The 19,861-nt window shown below is 41.0% G+C and overlaps 1 protein-coding gene across 2 annotated transcripts in view; it reads left to right on the top strand.

Annotated features, from left to right (window-relative positions):
• The window catches only part of Klhl14 (kelch-like family member 14), a 113,570-nt gene that overhangs the window by 72,092 nt on the left and 21,617 nt on the right, over window positions 1-19,861 (top strand). For both annotated transcript variants that reach the window (NM_001108885.1, XM_039096999.2), the window contains one exon: window positions 16,736-16,825. In NM_001108885.1, the coding sequence (NP_001102355.1) occupies window positions 16,736-16,825 (90 nt within the window). The remainder of the gene's footprint in view (window positions 1-16,735; window positions 16,826-19,861) is intronic.

Below are 19,861 nucleotides of genomic sequence, written 5' to 3'. Positions count from 1 at the left end.
AGGTGGCTATGTTTCTCTTTGAAACATCTAAAATTTTGTTTTGCTTTGTTTTTCATATTCATCATGTTTTTCCTCGTCGATGCCTTTCTCTGTTTGCTGTCTAAACTCTGAAATGATGACTCTTTTATTTTAGCAGAGGCATGCTCGAGTAATAGAAGACTGTAACAAGGTCTAAGAAAAGTGCCTCCCCCATCTGCATGGCTGTGTTTTACTCACCTCCGGCTTCCCTACCCTTTCCAGACCAAGCCACTGAGAGCAGCAGGTGTCCTCAGCAGCCTCCACCACTTGTCTCTTGATGCTTTTTTCCTTACATTCCATTGCTCTTCATTTTCACTCTGACCCTGAAAAGCTACTGAACACTTCCACAGACACTTCTCCATGACCACTGATAGCAACCAGATGTCTCAGGATTCTGTCATATGCTGATCTCCCTTCAAAGACCCAACACAAGTCCATCTTAGCCATAGTTTTCCAAGATGACTACTTATCCATTACTATGATAGGACACCATGACCAAGGCAGCTATAGAAGGAAGGGTTTGTGTGGGCTTCTGCTCCAGAGCGACAAGAGTTCATCACTCTCATGACTGGGGAGCAAGGCAGTAGGCAGACATGGTGACTGGAGCAGCAAGCTGAGAGCTCAGACCTTAAACATCAAGCAGGAAGCAGGAAGAGCTCCACCGAAAATAGCATGAACTGAAACCTCAAATGAAATATTCCCTTCAACAACGTCATACTTTCAGAGACTCTGCAAACAGTACCACCAACTAGGGACCAGAGAATATGGGGATATCTAGTCTGAGCCACTATAATAACTAAAAATTTAGTCTTGTCCCTCATCTTTCTCTGTACATTAGACTTTGACAGCAACATTAGTGTCATGTACAGGGTTCTGCCACCAGATGGGAGATTGCAGTAGTCATGTTCCACACATAGACTCTTTTGTGTTTCACATACAGCACCTAGTCAATGTCTTCATGTATTTTAGCCAAATGAAATGCCCTTCCTTCTCTTGTAATGCAAGAGGTGAATTTAAACCACCTTGACATTGAATATAACTCTTGAAGATTTGTGAATCTGTGTCCCTTCCTCCTCCCCATATATCCAGATGTGATCTCTTTCTGGAAACTCACATTTTTTTTTCAATTCCACTCTAAATCCATGGTTAACTATCAAACCCACTGAGCAATTGTGTATTTTTAGTATGTATTTGATACCTTACATAAAATATTCTCGTTGGTTTGGAAATGTTCTCCTTTATGAAAGTAAACAAGGTAAGAATATTTGGTGGAGGAGCTAGAAATGGAAGAGAACCAAAGGGTCAGCATTTTATATCTGTCTGTAATGAGCCTGGTGCTTTATATAAGTTGCCCAATTTAATTGAATTCTCACAATAACTTCATGAGGTGGCTATTATAATCAACATTTTATTAATGAACTAAAGACTCTTAAACTCATAGGTAAATTACATCAAACATGATCTGTGTATGAGGTGTACCTTGGTATATGATTAACATGTTCAAGGCTCTGAGTTTAATGTACACACACACACACACACACACACACACACACACACACACACACTTTCATTACTAAACAAAAGATATACACATAACTCTACTATTGGACCACAAATACTAAAACTGTGAGTTATCAAATTAGTGTTTCATCTTAACCAAACCACTTACTTTTTCTATTTGAATTTTAACTTATTGGTTCTACATAAGAAGACTGTAATCAGTATACTAAAATTATTGTGTCACTGGACTATCAAGTGTTCACTGGGTGTTCACCAATGGCTAAGTAGTTTTCTAAGCTCCAGAGATTGAGCAGTGAGCAAGACAAGCCCATTATACCATCACTGTTAATAAGCCATGGTGGTTTGAGGGAGATACCCCCATAAGGACCAATGTTGAACCACTCATTTCCCAGTTGATTGCACAGTTTAGATATTTTTAGGACATGAGGTCTTGCTCAAGGAAATATGTCACTTGAGATGCTCTTTGATGTTTCAAAACCACACACTAATTACAGTTTGCTCCTTGGTGCTCACAATTCAAGACGTGAGCCTTCAGCTTCCTGCTCATACCACCATGCCTTTAGCCAAGGATTCTAACCCCCTGAAACCACAGGTTCAAATAAACTCTTCCTTCTATAAGGAAGGTCATATTTGGTCATGGTGTTTTATCAGAGCAATAGAAAAGCAGTTAATGCATAGGCGACTATACAAGTTGATAATATAGAAGTCGATAATCACCTGTATAATTATGGGTATCATCAAGCGCTATTAAAAAACCATAAAGCAAGTGAAAGTGTGATAGTGTTGCAGGAGATCCAGATGGAGTTGTTGGGGCCAGTCTTTCTCTAGCAGAATCCTGAATTAAGGAACAGAGCAAACCGCTGGTATACAGAAGGAAAATAAGTACCATGTCTCTGAAGTGGGAAGGTATCTGGATGTTGGTAACAACCTGAATGGCTGGAGTTCTATCAGCCAAGGGAGTGGTACACAGGAGGTTGAGAAGATGAGCATTATGATCCACACAGGACATTTTAAAACTTTAAAGTATATGCCAGAGGTGCAAGGAGTAAAGAATGCTGTGAATACAATTGATTGTCACCAACCAACTCAAGTTAAGTATACAAAGAACCCCCCCCCAAAATAAAGAATGAAAAATCAAATAATCCATTAAGTCAATGGGATAATGAAATGAACAAAATTTCCTCAAAACACAAAGTATGAAGAGTCAATGAGCATATGTAAAATTGTCCAATTTCACTAGCCATCATAATATAAAGTGAGACTACACTGCCAGTCTCATGCCAACTCCAGTCATTAATAAATCAAATAACAGCAAATGCTATTGAGGATGCAGAGGAAAGGGAACCCTCACACATTGCTGGTAGAAATGTAAATGAGCCCAGAAACTACAGACTCAAAATTTAAGAATAAATCTACCGTATGACACAGGTGTGTCAGTCTTGATTATTTACCTGAGAGATTCCTCATCAACACATTACCAAGAAGGAAACAGATCAACATCTACATCAACACCACTACCCACCGTAGGTAAATTAAAGAACCCATCTACGTTGTCCACCAGTGAGCACAAGAAAATGCAGGTTATACACACATGGAATTTTTTAACCTAAAGATAACACAGAGGACTGACAGGAGAGTGAAGGGGAGGAGGAAAGGAAGGCAATATGAGGGAAATCAAAGCATGTGATATTCTAGTATTAAAATGTCTGCATGTTCCCAGTACAATGTGCAATGAATGTATATAAATAAAAAGGGGGAAAGAAGAACCATTCTGAGTAGTTTGTGAAGAATAATCCCAAACAAACATGAAAGCAGGAAACCCAGAGAGGGCCACAGTCTAGGTCAGGGGAAGCGTAAAAGACAACCAGGAGGCTGGGCTGGCCTTTATGACAAAAACATTTGAAGCTCCCAGCAGGACTTTCTCTCTCTATGGGTCCCACTGTTCCTCTCACCATGAGCTCCTTCTTTGTCCTGGTCATTGTCAAAATGTTTTCAGGGCATGTGAAAAGAAAGGAAAGCCTTCATGCCTGGCATGACAACCCCACGGAAAGCTCTGACAGATAATGGGCCCATCTCTAAACTCCGTGCTCACCTTGTCTACTGCTGTGTATGTGGGTCTGGTTTGGGGTCCCAGGAAACAGGACACTCTTGTGGCTGACAGAAAGGACAGCAGGAATGAAGTTTTTATTTTTTGTTCTGTTCTTAAAAATGAAGCAAAGGAGGCTGTGAGGGATGGCTGGGGACAGGTGGAAGATGCCACACCGTGACCTAAGCCAGGCTCCAGTGCTCTTTCTTTCTCTAGATTTCTTTGACATAAAACCCCTATGTCATTGTAATGCTACATTCAAATGTTCTGCCTTATGCAGTGTTTTGAGTAGAGAAGTAAGTGTCCCAAGGAAATAAAATGGGCTGTGGTGTCACTTACTCTGACAAATCTTACCAAACCAGGAACCTCTTAGACAACCCCAGGTGCCATGTAAATCCTAGCCTACCGGAAGTTCCCAGGTACCATCACTCTTTGTATGTAGGCATGAAGGTGACGTCTGCCCCAGCTCTCCCTCTACACTCTGGTCACAGTCAGTTGCCACCACTCTTTCCTCCCGATCTCATACCTGTCTCCCACATTCCAGGAAGCGTTAGAACATCTGGCACAAGACTTATAGGCTTCATCTTTGGGTGAACGGGGCGGCTGTGTTCTTACTTCACACAGCCACTCACGTAAATAAGAAATAATCTTCTTTCTTATTATTGTATATAGAGGCTTAGTGTGTATGCACGCACACTCATACAACAGCGCCAGGCAGAATCAGTTTGGAGGAGTAAGACAGAGAGTTTGGTTCATACCTTGAGAATTAGGGTTTCTGCCTATGTTCTAAGGCTGAAAATTTACAAACTTTACACCTTCAGGACTACATTCAGAAACAAGAATCACTTAATATGCAGTAGATATCTAGTTTTGCCACTAAAAATAAATGCTAAAATTAAGAACATGAATTCATCATTTCGTCCTCATATTTCTCTCCTATGATCCACACACAGCCATAGGGACCAGAGAATAGTCTCAAAAGGCAGTTCTATGCCACTTACCATGACCTAGAGCTCATCTACCTTGTGGGGACAAAGCTGTTGAGTCAATGTAACCTTGATCTCCCAGGCCAGTTGCACTGATATTCACATGCACATGTGCACACCATGAGATTACCAACAGAGGACCGTGGAACCAATCCTTCTGACGCCTTGCAGGGAAGTTCCTTGAAAATCAAATAAATGAAAAGCCACCATTAGCACACCAAATCAGGAGGAGAAGTAGTGATGCACAACCTAAAGGAATAAAAAGCATTACTCACAGTTTCTGTTATGGCTCCAACGGCTTCTAGAAGAGCATGGTGGCTCCACATGTCGACAGACATGTGCAGAATCCATGACTACCAGATTGTTCCAGAAAAGATTTAGTAGGAAGAAGACCACTGTTTCCAAAGACAGCACAAAGTCCATTCTTTTAATTTGATCCTCTCTCCAAAGGCATTTTCTCAACTGTCCACAAAAATTAATATTATAATTATATTACTACAATGGAAGGAAAAAAATCTATGATTACCATATGATGCTTTGATGAATTTCACTTTAATCGTGAGTATTTTTGGAAGTGAGCCAGTTAAAATCAATGTGATATGATATAGCTTAGCCCAAGCCTCATACATTGTAGGAGCTCAAAAAATTCATATTTGTTGAGACAGTGTTACCTTTACTAACAATGAATGCTTTCTTCTATGGCTGTCTTACAAAATATCTATGACTTGGCTTAAAGCCACTTTCTCCCTGGACATTTCCTTTCTCTCCCTGAGCATATATTGCCCTTCTCTTATCTTGTGTTCTCATTCATATTCTCTCTGTGTCTCTCACACTCTCTGTGTCTCTGTATGTTTCTCTGTGTCTCTGTGTCTGTCTCTCTCTCTCTCCATAAGCTTTGAAATACAGTATTATGTCCAATTACTGTACATTCAGAATGTAGCACAGGAATAGTTAACAAGGAATTAATGATACAATTAATTCCAATGAAATTAATGAAGGACCATCTGATACCTCATGAGTTTCCATGAGACCCACCAGTGCTCACTTTCCAACACTGAGATCCTATGGTCATCAGAAGATGTCTGTCATAACCCTTGTTGAATGGACTACCCCCTTCCTTTCCTCGGATCTCAGTAAGAGAATTTAAACTACCTGAAAGCCATTTTGCCATCGTCTTTCTATGCTATACATAGTGAAAAATTTTTGTAAGGCTCTTTAGCTTCAAACGTTTAAACAGTGTCTTGTTGCTTGATTCGTTGAGACGTTTTACAAAGTTTATTTAAATAGAGAAAATAAAGCTGCCATTTCTAACTCCTCCATGAAGATGCGGTCAGCAAGCCATCATGCTGGAGTAAGTGCAGACATCCAAGCACTAACACGCTTCCTCGACATGTCTGAGAAATGCAATGAGACAGATACACGTGAAAACAAGAATAAGACTTATCTTTGAAAATGATTGCTAGTGTCCTTATCAGAGATTTGTTTTAACTCTCTAAGCATAAAAATAAAACTGTGAGGCTGGAGAGCTGGTTCAACAGTAAAGAGGGGACTTGATGCTCTTCCAGAGGACCCAGGTTTGATTCCCCATGGCAGCTCACTACCATCTGAAACTCCAGTTCCAGAGGATCTTACGCCCTCCCTTGACCTCCTCAGACATGCACATAAAACAAAATAAACTAAATTATTAATTATGTATTTGTCATAGCCAGCACAGCAGATGTGTCCAAAGTGAAGCTGCTGATGTCATAACGATGCAACTAAAGTCTGGGAGCATGTTAATGTAAGTGTTCTAAAGCCAATGTAAGACACTGGGAGCCAGCCTCACTTAAATTACTAACAAAATCCTACTTTAAAGTACTGGCGACTGTGGCTCACTGATAGAGCAGTTGCCCTGCGCATGGGAGATCCTAAGTTCAGTCCCCAGTAGTGACAAAACTAAACAAAAAGCCCTATTGTCCTATTTGAAGTTACTTACTCTTGTGGTTATTAGCACTTGCCCAAGCTGAATAATCAGAGAGAAACTATATCACTAAGGATAGATTGAAAACCTCTAACCTTCGCACAAGTAGGTATTATGATAGTTCTTGGAAGAAATCTATGATGAATCCTTGAATAATTTATGAGCCCCCTTTGCTTTAAGCAGACATTTGTGTTCCGTAAGGTCATGCTTATCACAGGATTCTGGTCTAAGACACTTCTCATTCTTCTCTTCCTTCAAGACCTCTGAGATACCTCACCTTTTTGCTTATCTTATTTTTAATTATGCCCACGTGTCAGTGTGTGGGTTTGTATGTGTGAGGACAGGTGCCAATAGAGACCGAGTGAGAGAGCAATGGATGCCTCAGAGCTGCACTTACAAGTCACGAGACACAGGTCCCAGGTCTATGGAGGATCAGCAAGCATTCTTAACTCCTGAGCCATCTCCAGCACATGCTTACTATAATTTCCAAAGAAGTAAATCACATAGTGTTTCTCTATCACAAACATTCACTCATTCATGCCACTGATATTTATTGATTCATTAATATTCTGAATATTTTGTCAGGTGTAGCAGCTAGAGGAATTCCAGAGATTTAAAGTTCCATGTCCTATGCTTCTGTGTTAATCATGAAGTTACTAAGACGACATAGTCTGGTTTCAAGGAGCTCAGAGATCCTTTGACAAGCAAAAGACAGCTACATTTCACATACGATATTATCATATAGAAAATGTTACAGTAATGGCATGCATCTATGCTGATACGTGCAGAGGACAGAGCTATAAAGCAATCTCTGTAGTCAGGAAGACGCCTTTAGACATAACCTTGAACTGCTAGAGAGAACAAAGCTCTCTTGAGTCTCACATGCCCCCTATCTAATGTGATCTTTTGGATTTATGCATCTTGAAGCCACTTAAATAAAATTGTATAGTAAGTAAGATGCTAGCTCACTATGTATGCAAGACAAATTGTGGTTGAGAGGGAAGGTGTGGGAAGATATTGGACCAATTCAAGACCCTCCCGAGTACTTACCAGATTCAGACCATGTGGATCCTCTAGAAAGTTGGTTTTCCAAACTGTCCATAATAATAAAAAGTACCTCTGTGTACACAAAATTCCTCCACTTATTGGTAGTTTCCATATGTAATATGACCTAAACATAAAAAGAAAAAGTAGAATTGTGGCCGGGGATAGAGGGTGTTCAGTATTTACATACCCAAGTTCACATCCCCAACAACCATGGCAGAAATGGTGGAATTGGTAAGTGCCTGTAATCCTAGAGTTAGGAAGCATGGATTGCAGGATGGAGGGGTTTTCCCAGACAGCCAGTCTAGCCATTGAGTGCCAGGTTCTAAGAACAGAACAGACAATGTTCGAGGAACACACCCAACTTCCACCTCTGACCCCCCCACACACACATAAACACGACACATACAACACTCTTAAAAATTAATATCGGGGTTGGGGATTTAGCTCAGTGGTAGAGCGCTTGCCTAGGAAGCGCAAGGCCCTGGGTTTGGTCCCCAGCTCCGAAAAAAAGAACCAAAAAAAAAAATTAATATATCCACACTGCTATAGTACAACATGCTTTGCTGCATATACATTCTACTTCCAGAAACACTGGCTAAGTTGCTCAACCTTTTCAGATAGATTAAATAGTATTATGAAACTAACTAGTAAATTTTAAAACACTTACTTTTCAAATACGTTTACCATAAAGTTGAAGAGATGAGTTCTTTTTTTACAGCCATCCAGAGCTGATGACAAGTATTCTTCACTTGCTATTGGGAAAGTGAGCTTCCTCCCTTCCAAGTTACATTTCTTTTCACCAGCATGTAATTGCTATTTGAGTTTGCTTCAATGAGTAAATATTTTACAATACATATTTTGGCAATGCTGTGCTTCCAAAATATCATTTATTTTTTTCTCCTGCTTAGATAACTCCCCAGGGGAAAAAACACCTTAGAAACAAAAATTATCTATTTTATATAAAACAAATTGTATCAGGAAATCTACACCCAACAGAAGAATGTATAGAATACAAATGGATTTTAAATGGGTGACAATATTCTCTTTTTATGCCTTAATAAATGAATGTAGATTTGAATTTTAACTAGATACCAACTGCTCACAACCATCCAACTGGCCATGTACACTGTAGTGCAGTGTGAGAGGCTTGTCAACATAGAAAGGAAACCCATTGTTTGACTCAACAGATCCATGAAGAGGGGTTCAACCCTACACATAAATTTTTCTCTCTCTCTGTGTGTGTGTGTGTGTGTGTGTGTGTGTGTGTGTGTGTGTGTATGTGTGTGTGTGTGTATGTGTGCCATATGCACATGTGGTGCAAAGTCCTCAACACAATACTATATACACACAGTTCATAATATGATATAGTAGCAAACATTTTAATGATACATTAATTGTAATATTAATATAAAATTATGTATTTATATAAAATAATATAAACTTTATATACTTATATATTATCTGTTTATATATTATAAATGAGATGTATATATACATATATATATATGTATATATATATATATATTGCTGCTGTCCCCCAGCCAACATGGTGTAATAACAGGAAAAGAGATCAAGGCATGGGGCTCACAGATTAACTCTTTCTTAGATGGGGTCTCTTGAACCTTTTTTTTTAATTCTCTGACATATTACATGCTAACCACAGTTTTCCCTTTTCTCCTCTCTTCCCAGTTCCTCCCTCCACCTCCCCTATGTACCCCTCCAATCTACTTCTCCATTTCCCTCCAGAAAAGGGCCCTGCACCTTTCTTAGCCACTCTGGAACATATTTTCATTCTGAAGCATGCACAGTAGCATTGTTCTGATTTTCTCACTGAGAATCAACTACTTTATCTTCTTAGAAAGCACTGAAGTCTGTGCCTTCATGGACCTTGCAGCTTGCAGTGATTAAACATGCTAGCAGATGATTGCAGTGTGATTAACACTTTTGTGCTGGCTTTCGGCCTGTGTCCCAGGTCCCTAGAAAGTCATGGTTCTGGTCATTCTTGTCCCTTCATCAGTGTTCAGCAATTATCAACACACATCCCTTCTCTCCATCCATGAACCCATCTCCATCATCACTTGGCTGAGTCAAGGACGATTTTCCTCTTCTCGTCTTTCCAATCAGAAATAGCCTAAGTGACATTTTATTAGCTAAATGATTGCCACCCTTTCTCTGCATTCCCCAAACGTCTTTCTGTCAAGCTTAGAACAAGATACACAAAGTTTTTCCTAACTCGTCGTGACCTCCATGCCAGTCTCTAGCTGACTACTGACATCATCCCATCTTCTAGGTACTCCCCACACAGATTTCTCTCTCTTCTCACACTACTCATCTCACCCTGTGTCCAAACCTCTGTAGGTCATCTCCTCTTGCCTTTAAGCAGATAGCTTCTCCCCACTCTTTAGATTCAACTTCAAATATCACTCCCCTAGAACGACTATCCCTGACAACTCCAATTAAGGCCATCACTAGAGCCATCCTCTGGCCTACTCATCTTGATTGTCTATATTTGTTTGTGTCTTTTCTCCCTTTAAGGCAGGATGAACCCTGAGAGCAGGGGTATTTGGGGCTTCATTCATTCTCACATTGTCAGTAGAAAAGTATCTGCACATAAAGAATATTTAGTAAATGCTTGTTAAAGACATTGACAAACAGCCACCAATAATGAGCAAAATCAATAATAGAGCTTGCATCTGTGTGCTGAAGGGAAGACAGGCATAGTATCATCTCCTGACAGTTTCCTCCAGCATCCAGAGGTCTGCCCTTCCTATACCTGACATCCTATTGTTCTGAAGACAGCACCATCCAGCGCTCTGAGACTTCTGCACTTGCTATTCCTGCTGTTACTCCCTACATGGTGTCCACACTGCACCTGGTGCCTGCTCACCTGGGAGGTCATCCACTTGGCCATTCAGGTCATCTCCCAGCCTCTGTCAGAACTCTCCATAGTTCCCTCACACCAGCCTTGATTTCTATATCTTCACTGCATATTACTTTTGAGACGAAAAGCCTGCTTTGTTGCCTGTAATGCGTGTTCTTTGAGTAGACATCTTCTAGACACTGGTCCCGGGACTTGCATTCTGAACAGCTTTATCTGATGTGGAATAGACACACAGCAAATGAGGGTTGAATGCACACACTAGTTAGTACAGAACATCAGTATGCTAAAGAGTACAGGTTAGGATAATGCTTCTGTCTGTGGTAGAGAAAATGCTCCCATATAAAGACATGTGATCCCAGCTACTATCAAGACTGCAGTGGGAAGTTAAAAAGTTTGAGGCCAGTTTGGGAAACTTAGTGAGACCGTGCCTAAAACCAAAACGTAAGAACTAGAAAATGGCCTGGACATAGCCTAGTGATTGAATACTTGCTTAGCATGCAAGATGTCCTAAGTTCAATGATAAATACCACGAAAGAAAGAAAGAAAGAAAGAAAGAGAGAGAGAGAGAGAGAGAGAGAGAGAGAGGGAGGGGGGGGAGGGAGGGAGGGAGGGAGGGAGGGAGGGAGGGAGGGAGGGAGGAAAAGTTTAATGTGTGCAATCTTTCTGAAAGGAAAAGCCAAGCACACAGTTCTGGTAATGCTCTCCAAGACAGAAAACTGACTGGCTAAGGGTTCAGGAACACATATATGTTTAATATGTATATATTATACATAATAAACATATTTAATATATAACCATGTATATACTTATGAACATAATTGATTTTCTAAAAACTTAAAATGTGGATGGGTTTGTAAGCTTAGTTTTCTGAAGTCACAAAAATGTCAAGGCCCCCATATCTGTTGTATCTAAACAACAAACCTTCAGTTCCTCCTGAATTGGACACTCCTCCTAGATTCTGGGCTTGGCACAAGCAACGTCTCACATGAAGTTCATAAATGTTGTGAGTTCTGAGATTTATATGCTTTCTACTAGAAGATAGTTATATTTTTCTGGAGGCACAACACAGAAGGAGACAGGTTGATTTGCATCTCTGGGAGTATAAGGCCTTTGTAGGAAGAAGTGACTCCATAAAGCAAGTGTACTCATCTTAGTAGGCAAATGAATTGAATAGCCTCCTTTTGAAAAAAGAAATAGAGTGTCAAATAAACACATTAACAAATGTTCAAACTTTGGCCATCAGAGAAATGAAATTCAGAGTTAAATTGGGATTCTATCTCCCTCCATTCAAAGTGGCTGGCATCAAGTAAACAAGAAGCTACGAGTGTCAGGGAGAGTGCGACGGGTAAGGGATGGGGATGTGGGAGGAAAAGTATACACCATTGATAAGGATGTGACTTTGTCTGGCCTCTATGGAACTCAGTGTAGATGGTTTCCATCCACAAAATAAGATGTTTGCAAGATCCAGCTACTTACAGATATTTACCCTCACATAACCAAAGGCAGCAAGGACTTGAGATACCGAACAGCCATATTCACTGAAGCAATGACAGCCAAGTCATGGAATGTCCCATGCACCCAACAGCAGACAACAGATAAAGAAAATGTAGTGTACATGCATATAGTGGAGTTTAAGTCATTCAAAAAGAAGAAATCCTGTTACCTGAAGGAAAAAAACCCAAAGAATTGGGAATCACCATATTAAGGGAAAGAGTTTAGACTCAGATGTTTTCTGTCAGACATGGAATCCAGGAAGGTAGGGAAGAATTGACATTAAAGCAAAAGGACTATTTAGGATATAAATGAAATGGGAGTCAGAGAGAGCATAGAAATGAAAACAACACAGGGCATGAACAGATCAAAACATACCATGTGCATGTATGAAACACCAAAACGAAACCCTTTACTTTGTACAATTACCACATACTACCAAAAACACATCTTGCTTTAAGAAAACCAGCCACTTTAATATTTATATGTACAGAAAAAATTCAAGTAGCCCTTGCATTTTAAATATCTAAGTAATAGTTAGAACATTTAAAGTATGAAGCAGTATAAAATTATATATGAATCTCAGGGACACTATCATTGAACACTCAAGAACTCAGTAATTATTTTCTGGTTGGCTGAACACACCTATTGAAAGTCAGTAGAGTGGAATGCATAAGACCGTGGGTTGGGGTCCAGACTTCCCATGTTTGAAGTAAAGCTGGGGTATTCATTAGCGGAGTATGACCTTCAACAAGTGACTTATCCTCCCAGGGCCTCAGTATTTCTCCTAGAAATTCAGTGGTTGAGTTATGTCTGATCCACAGTTACATATATAAATTGAAACATATAAGTAAATATGTGTAGAGACATTTTCTGTTTTACCATATATTCTTACCATACATTGTAATTTCAATATCACAAATGAGTCGATTCATCTGACATATACATACATATATACATATATATGTGTGCATATATATATACATATATACATATACATATATATTCCTAAATGGGAACATATTAATAGCTAGGGCTAAACATGTGTATTTTCAGAGATGTAATTTCCATAAACATACAAACATAATCATGTACTCAATTTAACATATGGCGTATGGTCAGTGGTAAATGGTGGTTATTATCACAAAAAGCAACACATTGCACAATGAGGACTCCATGCTCATTTCTCAACTAGGTACAGTTTTGCGCACAGCGTCCTGAAGCATTTTATTGCAGTGACACGGGGAGGGGTGAAAGACTGTGCGTGTGAGATTTATATGGCTTTAAAATCGTGGGAAAACAATTAACAGGTATAGGAGTTCACTGTAGCAGCGAGCAGGCTTGTAGCAATTGCTGACATCTGTTTTACGTGTGACGATTCGTCATTCTGCAGGGTCAATACTGTGACTGGGTCTTCCAAGTTGGCTCATCCATAGCATCTCCCTACTGCTTTCTACTGGCTTAATTTAGAATATTAAACGTTATCAAATGTTTGATTGAATTGCTCAGATTAGAATAAAACTTCAAGTGATTGGGATGGGAAAAGCATGATAACAAAAAAAAAGGAAAGAAAGAAAACAAACAAACAAACAAAAATCCGCATCAGATTTAGAGACCCATTGAAGTGCTCTCTTGGGTGACCAGGGCATTTCCTTCTGTGATTCTTCTGGCTTCTGCCCCATTTTTTATCCTTCTAGCATAACTCGTTTGTGTGAGATAAAGTTGAGACTCTTCACAAAGGGCCCTTATAAACATGTGTTATTCGATTTTAAATCTGATTTGAAAGTGCCTCTCTCCTGCTCCCTGAGAGTAAAGTGACCTTTTTAAATGGAGGGAAAGTGGCTTTAGATGACAGACTTGATAAATGCGGTCGTGTTCACTCAATAAAATAAGGCCCAGTGCATTTGAGGATAAATCAGTGAAATGTACAGCCCCACCTGTCTGTCTCCATCACTCATTTCCACTGTCACTTTCACAGTGGCTGATGGATCACAGTTGCTGTAAAATTAGACAGCCTTTAATCTCATTTCATCCTGATTAGCTTCTCTGTCCCCTTTCCCTCTAACTCACTGACTGACACGCTTAAAACTCAGAGCGGACTGTGCATGAACGTGAAGGGCCAACCTCCTCCACCACCTGCTTGTGCACACACACACAGGTGTCCAGCACTAGAGAAGTCTGGAAAGGACATGGGGTGGCCTTGGGGTGACTTCAAAGAGAATGGGTGTGTGCAGAATGCAGTGACCTTCTCAGTGGACTGCTGGCCATCGTTGCTTGCCCTGTTTACTTTTCCTTTCCTTCAGGTTTAATCAGAAGTCAAAGGAGTTAGAGCTCTTTCAAAATTCAAACATTGATCAAATGTTTTATTTGTAGTAAATTTGGGAGCGATTTACATTCAGCCATAATCTCAAAGAGTCATTTGTGTCTGTTTCTAGCCTCCCGCCTCACAATGAGAATCCACAAAGGATAATCATTCACAAATCTGAATACTGCATGCCCAACCAAGAAGTATAACAGGATCATCAAACAAAAATGAGAACATGCAGAGGAGTAGGACTACCACCAGGAGCCCATTCCAGCAGGACTTTAAGGAATGTCTTGGCCCTGATTTTGGAGAGTTCTGTAGTTAGCTTAGAGCAAATAGCTTCCTTTGTTTGCACAAGCATAACAATAGGGGTAATCAAATGAGAAAGAGGCTTAGGAATAAATCAGGTATTATTTCCTTCACTTAATTTTTGCCCGAATGGGAACAAAGCACAGCGGGAACAAACACAAGTGTTGATACATTTTCAGAGATTTTTGTTTTATTATGAGGTTGGGCTCATGGCTAAAGAGAATAAAATACCATTTGAAAAAAAGATTTGGACACCTAGCAAATCGAAAATTTAAAGTAAGTTTATGTAGCATGATGGCTGGCCATGGCGTAAGTAAACTGATCTACTGGCTTCTATTTCTGCACAATGTCACACGCAGTGAGATGCATACAATGGCAGCTAATGCCGCCTAAGTTCACAGGTCAGAGGTCATTAAGTCAGCTGAGTCTGAAACATCCAGTCACAGCAAGTGATGGGGTAGCCTGGTTTTCCTTCTAGTGGTTTAGAAGAAGTATTGTCATTTAAACTGCAGTGACTTAATTGACTTGATTTTAAAAATACAGCCTCAAAGGATAGTCAAACTTAATTGCTCAGTGAACCAACCTACAGCAAGGAATTCTGAGTCAACAAGAACTATCTGTCGAGGGCATTCTCTGAAGACTAAAGTGAGCATTGGGGCTCTAGGAACATTCTTAAGATGAAGAAGTCCCCCGATGTAGCTCGCACAAGCCACTTTAGGCCCCCTTTCTTCAACTCCCTAAATTAAACATATACATATGAATGCTTTCTGGTAGCTATTAACTTCAGAAAATGAATAGTCACAATAAATATTAATTAATGGATCAGAATTCTTACAACCTTTGGGCACTTTAGTAAGAAGCTTAAAGAATGTACTTATAGAGCTATTTACTGAGTTCTCTTTCTAAAAGCCATATATATATATGCCAGTATGAGTCATACCTTGAGAAAGCTAGGAGATAATTAAACCAAAACCCTCAAAATAAGTCAGATATAAGATAGGTTATTCTGCAGGTATGCAATAGGCATTCTCTCTCTCTCTCTGTCTCTCTGTCTCTCTCTCTCTCTCTCTCTCTCTGCATTGGCAAAGGAGCGCAGAGTAAGAATTGGCTGGGATTCATATTGATTTCCCACCGCACTGGTTTCTTAAGTGCTCTGTTGATCCGTGTCAAGCAATAAGGTCCCTGCCTGAACAGGCACATCACCTCCCCATTTGTCCTCACCTAGATTTAAGGTGCCCATATGATGAGCTGAACAAGGGCATCATTTTTCCTACTGGTGTCACTGGGCCCAGACCACTGCATGTCATATGATAACTAATGCTGCACACAGCCACAGTCACCCTGTGATTATACCAGCAGGGACCAACACTGCACAACACCAAAGGTGACAGCAGCACCCTGCTCGGTACGTCATGACTTTCCGAAGGAGATGCAAATGTCAGAGAAACCTGGCGTTGGTGGGTTTATGAATAACGCCCTCCACACAGCCTCTGCGGCTGGATGCAGAAGGAGAGTGCGGGAAAATGGCCACGCATGGCACTCCTGACAGTTCTCATCTCTGCTACAGAAGAGCTCCGATGCACAAAGAGGGAAAATGTGTGATTGTGCTGCTAATGACATTGTACAGGAAATTAAGCGTATACATTTGGAGGAGGCATTAAATCAGCAGGACCTTAATTTAAAAACTTAAAACTGTATGGAAATCCAGCCTGCTCAATGCTGTGGAGTAGAGAGCCACACAGCAGCCCAGGCTCTGCGTGGAAAGATTGCCAGCATTTGCTCCACATTATTCAGAGCTAGTTCTCTCAGAAGTAGCTGCCAGCCCTGACCATTTGGGAGTGTCAGTCATTGCCATAGAAACTCCATCCCCCACCATTGGGCCGAGCTGGAGGACGAGCAGCATGCAGGTCGTTCTTGACTAATCCGTGGAATAACATTATGCAAAATTAGTCAAAAGGGGTTGGGCTTGAAACTGCTGGCAACACACCACTGAGTCAGGGCGCGTGGATCACAGGAGTTGTGGGTAGCCACGTGGTTGCCGCCGGTTGATGGAGTCTCATGTTTGGTGACATGCAGAGCTGGTAAGCTGAGGTATTGGAAATTTTTATATGTCCTTTTCTCTTGATTCCAGTTATGCCTTACAACAGTGCCCACCACTGCGTTGTAGAGGTAGAAAACTTCCTGTTCGTGTTGGGTGGAGAGGACCAGTGGAACCCAAATGGTAACTATTGAACAGTTGCTTTGAACAGCTCAGCTTTGTGTAACGACAACGATGTGTCGGAGGCGACTAACTGTAAAGGGAAAAGATTCATCCAGCTCAGAGTTTTTGGAGGTACACAACGTGTAGTTCAGTTTTGGTGACCCAACATAGAAGGAGTGATTCAGTGATGCCATCAATGGAGCCATAAAAAAAGAGAGAACATGGCCGGGCTCCCACAATACCTTCTGAGGGCCTGGCTCTGATGAACTTAGGACCTTCCCTAGGTCTACCTCCTAAACGTCCCATCTGCTAATACTATCATCTTGTGAACCAAAGCGTTACCATGCCGATGAGCTTTGGGTGGACAGTGGTTCGCCCATTTACCACAGCAATACTGAACAAGTACATACACTGTAAGAAGGACTACTATCCATCCCTTTTATACTTAATATTGAAAATACAGTTCTGTGTAACATGGGCAAATGGAGAGGGCATGAGGTTAGCTGCTGGAGGGAGGGAGGATACTCATGGAGCTAGCTGAGGACATATGTAACAGAGCATTCAAGTGCCAATTCTCTGGGGACTTAGCTTCACAGTGATGCCCACCCCTTGTCCTTATCCATCCCCCGAGGAATGCCACAAGCAGAAGCAAGGACTCCCCAGGGGAAGGTTGAGTCAGCTGCAGCTGTTCAGATCTTCACCCACCACTCTCCTCCCATTCTGTCTATATAAGAACAAGGTTGCAACAACCACTCTCTTGCTCATGCAACATGGAACTCTAATTCAAGTTCCTTTGCAGCAGGTAGGACCTCAAACCCAGAGCACCCACTGTCCTCACTGAAGCTTTCACAAGCATGGCCTCCATAGGTTGTCCACCATCTTTCCCGTAACTGTGATTCCTTCCTAATGAAATGAGACATTTTCATACACATTTCAAAAAAACCATAAGAACACTGTGTCTCGCAGAATATTTTCTGGAAAGCTTGCAAGTGAGGGCAGAGCCACAGTTGTAGCCTTCTGTGTTACAGAGATAATTATAACTGAGGAGCCATAAAACAGCTTGCAGGTACACAGCTCTACTTTAAAACCCCAGAATATCCCACTGAAATTACATATACTGTATATATTTTATTGTGAATGCTCTCTTTCGGCATCTGCACCAAGGTAAATTGTGTAAAAATCGCAGCATCTGCTCCTTCTAGAAAACTGTAAATGAAAACAAGCCAGGCTGCCCACTCACAAGAAGGGGAGAGGGCTGGGGAGACAGCTCAGTCAATAAATTGCTTGCCTTGCAAGCACAAGAACTTGATTCAATCCCCAGAGCAAAGCCAGAGTTAAAAAAGAAATTAAGGTAGGGATGGTGGGATATTCCTGCAACCCAAACACCAGGGATAAGGAGAAAGGGATCCCTAGGGATGCCTAGATTCTCAACCTAGCCTACTTGGTAAGTCCTAGACCAGTGAAAGACTCTACCTGAAAGGGTACAGTGAACAATTCCAGAGGAATAACAGTTGAGCTTGTCCTTTGATATCCACATACAAGTGCTCACATATGTATGCCCCCCACCCACCCTGATACACAGGCACAAGATCACACACACCAAGGAGATGTTTTGAGGCCCTACATTTTTGTTGTACCTCAGCATTAAAAGGGAAGGGATCAGACCTTTGTGAAGTCCATAAGTAATCACTCTCGCACAGCCACTGGATTTAGTTAAGCACAGAGTCTGCAGAACGTTCTTGGGAGGGCCAATTAAAGCTAAAACACTGAGCCCGTAAGATGGCTTAGCTAGGAAAGGCACTTTTTGCCAAGTATGATGATCTGAGTTCAATCCCTAGACCCACCATGGTAGAATGTGAGAACAGATTCCCACAGATTGTCCTAACTTCTACAAATTTAACATGACACGCATGCTCGAAACACCTCCTAACACACATACACACACACACACACACACTAGACAATATATGCACAAGCACACACATACAGACACATAAATAAATAGTTTTTTTTAAAAAACTAACCATGAAAAGAATTTAGGAAGTCCTATTTCAGACCTCAAAGCACTTCCCAACATTCCTCTACAGGCTTCTGTTAAAATAATAATCCTCCCTACCACAACTCAGCTTTCAAAAACAAAACAAAACAGAAAACTTTGCAAACAAATGTCCCTTCCCTTTAAAAAAGAAAAAAATACAGTCTCACTTTACAGTCCAGGGTATCCCCAAACTCAGGTTTGTCCTGCCTCAGTTTCTCAAGAGCTAGGATTACAGGTATGGGCCATGATACCTGACTTGTTTACTTTAGCACAGTGCTAAAAATCAGAGTCCAAGAATAATCCTAATCAACAACTGATCAAACAGCTCCTGGGGCCTAGGCGGGGCCTCAGATGGTAATGTGCTTGCTGCACTAGCAGGAGAAACCTGACTTTGACCTTCAGGGCACATAGAAAAGGCTAGGTCTGGCGGTAAAAGCTTTTAATTCTAGTGCTGGGGTTGGTTTGAAAACAGGTGGATCTCTGGGCCTCACTAGGCAGCCAGCCTGGCCTGTTCAAGCCCAGGTTAGCAAGCAAACCTGTCACAGCAAGGTGAAGGCACCTGGAGAACAACACCTAAGTGTGACCTCTGGATTCTCCATTCTGCAAACATTCACACACCTGCACACTTGTAGGCACCTGCATACACACACACACACACACACACACACACACACACGCACGCACACACACACATGTATAGGCATATGCACACACACGCTTCAATAGCATAGGCCAGAACATATAACTGTTATCTGCTTGCTTTTTAACATCAAATCAAAAATGTATCCCAGAGAACTAGATGGGAAGTTGGGGATAATTTTGAGGCTATTCTAATCTCTAGTCAAGAGGATTGAGGCTTTTTTCTTTGAATTAATTGACTGTACTGACTTCACTCTACTTACATCTGAAGCAAACAGCATCCAGGATTAAAGCCCTGCATGAACACACTGGCAAAAAGGCTATCAACCCCAAACCATACTTACTGCTAGAGTCACTCACTGGAAACTCAAGGTGCATCA

The sequence above is a fragment of the Rattus norvegicus genome, chromosome 18 (genome assembly GCF_036323735.1).
Source record: "Rattus norvegicus strain BN/NHsdMcwi chromosome 18, GRCr8, whole genome shotgun sequence".
Taxonomy (NCBI): domain Eukaryota; kingdom Metazoa; phylum Chordata; class Mammalia; order Rodentia; family Muridae; genus Rattus; species Rattus norvegicus.
The sequence above is the reverse complement of the archived record's forward strand: the minus strand, read 5'-3'. Positions and strand labels throughout refer to the sequence as shown.